Here is a 10,894-nt window from a genome sequence, read left to right as displayed (position 1 = left end):
AATTTTATGAAGGGGTTAAAGGCTGAGGTTCGAGCAGCGGTGAAGGTCCTGATGCCCAGGGACCTGGGGGAGGCCATGAAACTTGCACAGTTGGTTGAAAATTAAAAGAACCTGGAGAAGGGAGCTAGGAGTAGTAGTAGCTCAGGAGGCACTTACAGGTGGATGACTACCCACCTAGCCCCCAAGAGAGCGTCCCCAGGAGGGATGAAAGAAACGAAGGAAAAAGCCATAGGAGGAGGAAATGGGGGGCAGTTCAAGAGGCTCACTGAGAAGGAAATGCAGGAGAAAAGAACAAAAGGGTTGTGCTTCCGATGCGATAAAAAATACACGCCAGTGCACAGTGCAAGGATCGAACTCTTCAAGTTCTCCTTGTTTGTGAAGACGAGGAAGACGAAGAATGAGGGGGAAGTGATTCTGAGGTGGAGGAGAAAAAGATGCATCTGGATGTGGCAGAAGTCTCTCTCAACTCCGTAGTGGGATTCACTCCGAGTCACACTATGAAGGTAAAGGGAGAGATATCTGACTGTGGAGTCGTGGTGTTGATTGATAGGGGGCAACCCACAATTTCATTTTCACCCAGATTGTGGAGCTGCTGGGGATGAAGTTAGATACTGGAGGCTATGAGAAGAGGAGTCTGCAGGGGGGTGGTGCTGAAGATCCAAGGCATACAAGTGAAGGAAGACTTCCTTCCCCTAGAATTTGGGGAGTACGGATGTCATTCTAGGGATGAAGTGGTTGCAGACATTGGGGGAAACCAAAGTAAATTGGGGCACTCTACGGATGGAGTTGATAAAGGATGGAAGGAAGAGGGTGATTCAAGGGGATGCAGGGCTGACCAAAGCAGGGGTTTCTCTTAAAGCCCTAAACAAGACAATTCAAGAGGAGGGGGAAGGCTACTTCGTGGAATTACACCGATTAGGAGTGAGTGTGGAGGAAGGGGGGACATACCCCTCTCTGTGCAGCCCTTGATCCAGGAATTTGAGGAGGTTTTTCAACCACCTCTAGGGTTGTCACCTCCAGGAAGCAGGAGCATGCCATCACATTAAGGGAGGGAGTGTCACCTGTTAGTGTACGACCATATCGTTACCCTCAGTTTTAGAAGGATGAAATAGAAAAGTTGATCAGAGAAATGCTGGAAGCAGGGATTATCAGGCCCAACACTAGCCTATTCTCTAGTCCTGTTCTATTGGTGAAGAAAAAGGATGGCAGCTGGCGCTTATGTGTAGACTACAACGCACACAACAAGGAAACTGTACCTGATAAGTTTCCCATACCAGTGATTGATGAGCTTCTAGATGAGTTGAGTGGAACAATGATTTTTAGCAAGATCGACTTGAAATCAGGATATCACCAGATACGAATGAAGAAAGAAGATGTGCCCAAGACCGCCTTTAGAACTCATGAGGGTCACTATGAGTTCCTAGTGATGCCCTTTGGTCTTACCAATGCCCCAGCTACATTCCCGGCTCTCTTGAATAAGTACCTCAGACAATTTGTGTTGGTATTCTTCGATGAAATCTTAGTATATAGCAGAACAGAGGAGGAGCATTGGGGACACTTAAAGAAGGTGTTAGAGGTTCTCCAGGAGCACCAGTTGAGGGCTAACTTGAAGAAGTGCTGCTTCGCACAAGCTAGTGTGGAATACTTGGGGCATGTGGTATCCAAGGAAGGGGTAGCAGCAGATCAGTCCAAGATTGAGGTCATGCTTAAGTGGCCACTGCCCAAAAATTCAAAGGAGCTGAGGGGATTTCTAGGGCTTATAGGTTACTACAGAAGATTTGTAAAGGGATACAACACTATAGCTTGACCACTCACTGAGCAGTTGAAGAAAGATGGATTCTTATGGGGGGAGGCAGCTACGACAACATTCGAGAAGTTGAAGAAAGCTATGACCACAGTCCCGGTCTTTAGCTTTACCAGATTTTACTCAGGTCTTTATAGTGGAGATAGATGCATCGGGATACGGACCAGGAGCAGTGCTGATGCAGAGTCACAGTTCCATTGCATATTTTAGTCAGGTGTTGACTGCCAGAGCTCAATTGAAATCTGTCTATGAGAGGGAGTTGATGGAAATTGTTTTGGCCATCTAGAAGTGGCGGCCCTACTTACTCGGAAGACATTTCATCGTCAGAACCGACCAACGGAGCTTGAAATATTTGCTGGAGCAGCGCATGGTGACAGAGGAGCATCTGAGGTGGCTATCCAAACTGCTCGGGTATGATTTTGAGATTTAGTACAAGCCAGGGGTAGAAAATAAGGCAGCAGATGCCTTGTCCAGGTGCATGGGGGAGCTGCAGACAGTGGCTGTGTCAGTCCCAATGATGTTAGATTGGGAAGCCATAAAGGAGGAGAGTGCCAAAGACGAGAAATTAAGCAAGATCAGAGGTGACTTACTGAAGGAAGAGGGAGGCCATCCAAGGTACTCGTTGGAGGGGGAGAGATTGTTGTATCAGGGAAGGTTTGTGTTGCCCAGAATGTCAGTACACATCCCACAATTGCTCCAGGAGTTCCATGGAACTGGAGTGGAAGGTCATTCAGGAGTGCTAAAAACTTATAGGAGACTAGCGGCAGAGCTGTATTGGAAAGGTATGCATAGAGATGTGGAAGAGATGGTATCCAGGTGCGAGATTTGCCAAATAAATAAGTATTTAGCTATGTCACCAGGGGGGTTATTGCAGCCATTGGCGTTACCAGGACGAGTCTGGGAGGAGATTGTTGCGGATCTGTTTTCATGGTTTATGATTTTGATGATAACAAACACTCTTATTTCTCTACGACTGCCTTATCTACTGTCATTTCAGGTCCACACGATTAGACTGCAATTTGGAACCAGCTCAAGATTTGGTAGACTAGGTCTGAGTCAGTTTGTACACTTTTTCCTTTCTTGAGTCTATTGTATTTGGTGTGACTCATGATGCTTTGTAACTTGGAAGATTTTCTGACTGTTCCTTAGAGTTTAATGTTTTTGGTAACATCGTCCGGGACGATTTGTTCAAAAGCAGAAACCCTAATTAGGGCATCCTCATTAAAGCAGCCGTCATTATGCAAAATACATTGTCCTGGACGATTTTGTATCGACCAGGACGATAGGCTCAAAATAGAAATAATCTGCCGCCAGATCTATTTAAGAATTACTTATTTTTGGATATCGTCCCGGTGGATCGTCCAGGACTATAAAATATCGTCCAGGATGATCCAGGACAATTTTTCCAAAATTTCTTTGGAATTTAAGGAAAGCAATTATGACTTGATTTCACGGTCAAATCGTCCTGGACGATCGAAAAATCACCCAGAACGATATGCTGGACGATTGGACATCGGATAACTGTTTTTCAGGGCGATGTTCAGGATGATATTCCATGATTTATACTGATCGTCCAGACGATATATTATCGTCCTGGACGATATGAACAAATTTCTTATGATCGTCTCAAATCGTCCCGGCTGATTGGGCTTAAATTGTACTGATCATACATGACGATATTAGTATCGTTTTGGATGATAATGTCGGCAGCTTGCATTAATGAGCTCGTTTTGAGCCCTTCTATTTAAGAGATATCAAGGCACTTTGTAAAGTGTCTTTGGCAGCCATTGTAGCTTCGTTAAAGATAAAATATGTCAGATGAGTGAAAAATGAGTGTATTGATTCCTATTTTTAAGAATAATATGATGAACAAGATTGTACAAATTATAGATGAATTGAGTTAATGTGTCATACTTTAAAACTATGGGAGAGAGTTATGGAGCATATGTTGCGGCGTGATACTAATGTTTCTCAAAATCAATTTCGATTCATGTCGGGTAGGTATACTATGGAAGCTATACATTTATTGAGAGGTTTGATGGAGAAGTGTAGAGAGAATAAGGAGGATTTTCATATGATATTTATTGATTTAGAGAAAACACATGATAAAGTTGTAAGAGAAGTGCTATGGAGAGTTTTAGAAAAGAAAGGGGTTAATAATGCTTATATTCAAGCCATTAATGATATGTATGAAAGAGCTGTTATTTGTGTTCAAACACAAGATGGTTTGACCAAGTATATTCCTATTTCAGTTGGATTACATCAAGGATCATCCTTAAGCCCATATCTTTTTTGCTTTAGTCATAAATGTTCTCATTAGACATTTGCAAGGGGTTGTACCTTGGTGTGTGCTTTTTGCTGATGATATTCTTCTTGTTGATAAGACTAAACAGGGAGTTGAAGATAAACTTGAATTATGGAGATCAACCTTAAAGTCTAAAGGCTTTTGTTTGAGTAGATCTAAAACTAAATATATTGAGTGTAATTTTAGTAATAATAGATGTAGTGGGGGGAATGTGATTTTGGGTGATCGTCATTAATTAGAGTACACATTTTCGATATCTTGGGTCTATTGTTCAGAGTGATGGTGAAATAGATAGGGCTATTATTAGTAAAATTCAAGTTGGATGGTTGAAATGGAGGAATGCATCGGGCTTGTTGTGTGATAAAAAAGTTCTCCTCAAACTTAAGGGAAAATTCTATACGATGATAGTTAGACTTGCAATGCTTTATGGTGCAGAATTTTGGCCATTTAAAGAGAAGCATAATATTAAGTTAAGTGTTGTAGAGATGAGGATACTCAAGTGGATGAGTGGCTTTACTATTAGAAACATGATACAAAATGAGCATATACGTGAAAAGGTTGGAGTAGCTCCAGTGGAAGATAATATTATATAGAGTCGTCTTATATGGTTTGGTAATATAAAACGAAGGCCTTCTGATGACCAGATTAGTAAAGTAGATATATTAGATTTGACTTATGTTAAGAAAGGTAGAAGTAGACCTAAAAAGACTTGTTTAGTAAATATTAGAGATGACCTTTTTATTAGATTTAAATGAAAATTTAACTCTTAACATGACACAATGAAGAAAAAAGATTCATGTAGCCGACCCCACATAGTAGGATAAAAGCTTGATGTTGTTGTTGTTAATGTTGTTTTGGGTGAAAATAAATTGATTCTTAGAGGTGATATATATCTTTTAATATCAATTTTTTTGTGCTTTCTTCCATAGATTTGTTGTATATTTGTAATTTTGATTCCTTTATAATTAGCATAATTGTGAATGTCACTTTTGTACTAAAACATTTCTTCTACAATTATTTGAGACCCTCTTATGTTTAAAAATCAATTGAAAAGTTTTATTTATCAAGCTAGTGCAACATGCACCATAACTAATTATATCTTAATAAAGATCTCTTCTGGACTTAAACTTTACATTAATGCATATTCTTTAGAGCTAACCCTATCATTTTATGGGATCAATTTATAATATATTATACTATTTTTGCTAATTTATATGCACATATTATATTCATGCTTATGTTGATGCTCATGCAAATCAACATGAATAAATTTCAGCACACATGCATATTTGAACAAAACAATCTTGCAGTTTTATGTTTAGGTATGTAAAAATGTACCGACATTAATGGTAAAATGACATAAATCAAGAATATTTAATACTACTGGTACAGTATTCTGCCATATCCTATCTGCCAAAATTAGTAATATTCCATTTCTCTTTTGGAAGCTTTTAAATTTTAAGATATACCACTTGAATGCTAATCCTACATAGTTGGAGTAATGCTAATGATGATACATGCTAGACTGATGGATCAGGTGTGAAATCCATCTATAGTTTTTGAGAGAATGTAGAGGTACCTATGACACTGCGAGTGCATTATCAGAGTTTCAAATATTTGATTAGGATCATAAGCCGTTAGGCAGCCCTTCAGAAATACCACTTTTTGGGGCCAAAGGGTGAAGCACCTCATGAATTTCTGCTATGGTTTGCATTTTATCAGGAAGCAACATTCTGCTGCATCACATTTCTCGTGAAATATCATTGACTTATCATAAAGCCATTCCCAAACAATTTTCCTAAAATGTTGATGTGTTTTATGAGAAGTGGTGATTGGACTTCTTTTTGGCTTTCCTTAGCTAAACGCTGATTGGGCCATGTTTCACTTTAGAAGCGTTTTATGTGGCAAGTGTAGCATTACTCTTTTTGTAAGATACCTTAATTTTGATCCTTGCAGATCGAACTTTATATGCGAATCCAGGTTCACTTTTTAGAGTCAATAGTTTTGTGATTGCTTTAATTTAAATAGAAAATCTACTTATAGTTGAACTTAGACCTGTTGAACTTGACCTGATGGATTGTGTTGGACCTGAACCGACCCAACCTGGACCGATTCTGGTCTGTTTCTGCCGGCCCAAGAAAAACAAGGAGGGGGGGATGGTTATCTTAAATTTGAAAACAGATTTATGATCTAGGTTTGATTCCTTTGGGCTCTAGGCTTGGCTAGAGATTTGGAGAACTGTTTCTTCCTCTGGAATTGAAGAAACTTGTATCGTTTGTTGTTTTCCTGCATCTACTGGTGGAATTCTTCGTTCTCTCAGTTTTCTTCTGTTTTCCCAAGACACTTGTTGTACCATTGCTGTTTTCTGCTGTAATCAGCAGTTTTTCTCACTGTTTTTTCACCAATTATGATTAGGTTTGCTTGTGAACTCAAGTATTTCCCTTAGGTTACTTGAGAACTCAAGTACTTCCTATCAGATTGTTAGTTTAACGTTCAGCATTTTAACTGTGCAGGAATCTGTTGACACAACTAAACCAATCACATCTGCAGATGTCCAAGGGCTCTTTGAAAATCTTGCCAAGAAGAGGCAAAGATTGTCTTAAAGTTCCCCTCTTCAACGAACAATTATTAGGTCCTCCGACTGAACGTAGAGGAACGTCTGGTCGGCACTAAAATCCCGCCAAAAAACTCGGTATTTGCTCGGTATTGCTAGGTATTATTTGGTAATAACGAGGAATACCGCTCTGTGAAGACCAATACCGAGTTATACCGAGTTATACCGAGCAATACCGAGTTATACAAAAAAATATCGAGTTTTTCCTAGAAAAAACTCGGTATTGCTCGGTATAACTCTGTATTGGATCTTCACATGATGATATTCCTCGTTATTGTTTGGTATTGCTCGGTATTTCTCGTTTTTTGGCGCGATTTTAGCTCTGACCGGACGTAGCTCTACGTCCGGTCAGAGGACCTAATAATTGTTCCTCTTCAACACCTCATGTTCTTCTCCATGCTTTCTGCTGGTACTTTATGCTCTTATCGTATGGACCTGAAACCTGATGGTAAATTATATACTAAATCTAACTTGGGGTCATCTTTTTTAAACCTGCATGACAAAGGTTTGATGTTATATGAAATCTAATTAGAATTCCAGTGATGTAATCTCGTATGGACCATATTTGTATTTCACTACTGGTGATTACAGTAAGTACTTTTATATTAGTTGAGATCTGTTTTGGTTATCTGTGAGATAGCTTACATTTTCTGACAGCTTCTAGATGGCAAAAGCATGGATCTATTCATTAAAATCTGGACGCGAACTTGAAATGGAACTTGCAGGCCAAAAATTGATGACTGTCAAATGCACAATGTTTTCTTCCATCAGCTGTGAACTCACGACGATGCATTTCTAATGATATTTTTCAGCAAAGGTAATATATTCAAAAAAATCATCTTATTATATCTTTCAAACTCTCTCTCTCTTTGTGTGAGGGTTTGAAGCTTGGGCCTCAAGTAGATAGATCACCAACTATAAAATCTTCAATTATCAGCTGTCAGAACACCATCTTACTGAGTGTTGTTTCGTCTCCGGGTATCAATTTTTGACACGACTCGAAACACTACTAAAATCTGACCCGGAAAAATCTGGGTTAGGTTCAACCCGGACCCGAAACGGGTTGGGTTAGTGTTCAACAAATCAACTCGTTTTAAAAATCTGGTCAGGTTCGGGTTGACCCAGCAACCTAAAAATGACCCGAAAATTATCCGAAATTGACACGAAAACTCATATTTGACTCGGAAATCTGAGATTGACTTGAAAATTAGCAATTTTAGGTCAACTTCGGGTCATTTGTGTCGGGTCGGGTTGACCCGGACCTGAATTAGGTCGGGTTTGGGAAACCTGACCCATTTTTAAAAACGGGTTAGGTTTGGGTTGACCCGAATAGTGCCGGGTTTGACCCGATCCCGACCCGTTGACCCGAATTGACACCCCTAATTTTGTCTAGCTGGAGATCATTTGCTATTCCTCAATAAATTAGTATTTATAATTTGTAACTTGGTTTTGTAGTCAGGCTTAGTGATTTAGATTGTTACATGGGTGGTAGGTTGTTTTCCCCAATTAGGTAACAAGAAAAAACTATTTACACCCCCATCGTTTGCCAGTTTGATAGTTTGATTTTTAAGTGATATCTCTGCGTGTAAAATTTTCCTTTTGTTTGTTTAGGCATTAGGTCAAATGTTTCTGAAAGTGAACTTCGAATTAGGGGTATCAATATTTGACACAATTTGAAAATCCAACACGAAAATTCTTGGTTAGATTCAACGCGGACCCGAACTCGAACCCAAAACGGGTCATTTTAGGGTTCAACAAATCAACCTGTTTCAAAAATTGGGTCGCTTTTGAGTTGATTGAAAATCCAAAATCAACCCGTTTGACCCGAAAACCCATTTTTGACCTAAAGCCCAAGATTGACCCATTTTGACCCCAAAATTAGCAATTTTTGGTCGGCCCCGGTTCATTCGGGCCACGTCGGGTTGACCCAGATCCGAAGCAGATTTAGTTCGATCTGAACCTGACCCATGAGCCGAAATTGACACCCCTACTTCTAAGCTAAAAAGCTTGCCAACCACCAATTCCAGCTTTTTGTCATCCATCATTATTATCGAAGTCATCATCATTAACTTTATTCTAATTACTTATTTATTGTATACTTTAAGAAGCATTATTTCTCCATTTATTCTCATTGATTGCAATATGAGTTTTGAACTTTTATTTATCACTTCTTGTCTATCTTCCCCCATAATCTTTCAATGCTAACTTTATCTTTCCATATTATGGGTGTATTTTCTATATTATATTACACATGTCCAAGCTTTCTAAATCTATTATTTACTATCTTATTCTCACCAAGGCAATGGTAATTCCTCTATTATAATAATTCTTCAATTTATTCTTTCTAATTTTGGCTTTATTTGATATGATTTTCTTGCTGTTTTTTAAAGTAGCTTTTTAAATTATTAAGAAAGCTAAACGAAATCTTTATCATACATCAATCTTAATATATTTAATTATTTATTTCTGCCATAATACATATAACTTAATGATGATCTATGAGTTATTTTTTTTTATAAATGGTTATATTTTTGCTCCTTCACTACTTTTAGCACTAGTTGGGGTGCCATTGTTGATCTTTGATAATTTTATACTTTTGATATATTATGCTTTTTAAGTTCAAGTTAGTAAATATAAGTTATGGTAGTGGATATTTTGATTTAGGCTTCATTTGAGATGACTTTCTTCCTGCTTCTTAAATCGGCTTTCTAGTTCAAAGATTTTGTTTGGGATGATTTTCTTATTGTTTCCTGAAATAGTTTTTAAATATCAAAATTTTAATTTTTAAATTAGAAAGCTATTTTAAGAAGTAATAATAAAGTTATCCCAAATGAAGTTTTTTTAAACCAGTTTTTTAGTATACTTTTAATTTTTATACTGAAAGGTTGTTTTAAGAAATAATAAGAAATCTGTTTTAAACGAAGCCTAAGGCTCTGAGATAACTTACATATTGCTTTTAAATCACTTTTTAATGTAATTTTTTTTCTCAAAAAATTTTTGAACTAAAAACTTTTTTAATAAAATAATATGAAAGTTGTCTCAAACGAAGCATAAATTGTAGTGTAAGCAATCTAAAGGAAAATGATATTTAGGTATATGATAGAAAATTTTCAAACACATTTGATTTATCTTGTTTTTTAATTCTTTTGTTGATTATGCTATTGACCCCTGTATTCGTTTTATGGCAGGCATTATTTATTCTAAAATTTTGTTTTATATAAGTCTATAAAGACTTATTAATAAAATTTTAAAGGAAAATGATATTTAGGTATATGATAGAAAATTTTCAAACACATTTGATTTATCTTGTTTTTTAATTCTTTTGTTGATTATGCTATTGACCCCTCCCTGTATTCGTTTTATGTCAGGCATTATTTATTCTAAAATTTTGTTTTATATAAGTCTATAAAGACTTATTAATAAAATTTTATTAAAATAATTATGCATGTCTCACTTGTTTTAATTCAACATATTCAACTCTTTGGGAATTAGAAAAATTATATTTTCCATAATTTTTAAAAAATTTATTCATTTATTGAAATTTTTCCCAAGATCATACCTCATTAAAGCGTTATTAATTCTTTGTTTGTGAGCTTTTTTATTGTTTTTATGAAATAATTTTTTATAGACCTGTCAATATTGGACCGACCGAAAACCCAACCCGAGTCTGACATGAAAATTTGGGTTTGGGTTGACCCAAACTCCGAAGCGGGTCAGTTTGGGTCCGAAAAATCAACCCGTTTTAAAAATGGGTCGGGATTCGGGTTGACCCGGAAAACCCTTACCCATGTTGCCTGCCCAGGGTTCCCTGCTAGCCTGCCCATTCCGTTGCTTCGGTTTGCCCGCGTAGTCGTGGCCGCGTGCATTGAGCCGCGGCTTTTGCCTGCGTGACGGCCAGGCCCACGTCGCATCGTGACATCTCATGCCGCGCCAGCTCGAGCCTGTCGGAACGCCATGACGCTGCCCCACTGGCCACTACAGCTCCGAACGCCGATGACGTTGCCCGGTAAACCCGTCGAATGCCGTTGCCGCAGCCATTGCCTGCTGAAGTGCCTAAACGGGTGGGTCGGTTTGACTCGAACTCGAAGCGGGTTGGGTTTGGGTCTGGAAAATCGATCCGTTTGTAAAAAATGAGTTGGGTTGACCCGAACCCGAATAATGCAGGGTTTAT

At 38.1% G+C, this 10,894-nt stretch overlaps 1 protein-coding gene across 1 annotated transcript in view; it reads left to right on the top strand.

The window, feature by feature from the left end:
• LOC110100057 (putative E3 ubiquitin-protein ligase UBR7) overlaps window positions 1–6,870 on the top strand; it is a 17,030-nt gene extending 10,160 nt beyond the window's left edge. The window contains exon 5 of the mRNA XM_020827444.2: window positions 6,623–6,870. Coding sequence (XP_020683103.1) covers window positions 6,623–6,712 — 90 coding nt within the window. The 3' untranslated portion in view covers window positions 6,713–6,870. The remainder of the gene's footprint in view (window positions 1–6,622) is intronic.
• Window positions 6,871–10,894: the final 4,024 nt, after the last annotated feature.

The sequence above is a fragment of the Dendrobium catenatum genome, unplaced genomic scaffold, assembly GCF_001605985.2.
Source record: "Dendrobium catenatum unplaced genomic scaffold, ASM160598v2 fragScaff_scaffold_993, whole genome shotgun sequence".
Classification (NCBI taxonomy): domain Eukaryota; kingdom Viridiplantae; phylum Streptophyta; class Magnoliopsida; order Asparagales; family Orchidaceae; genus Dendrobium; species Dendrobium catenatum.
Note: the sequence above shows the minus strand (reverse complement) of the source record. Positions and strands in the feature narration are given on the sequence as shown.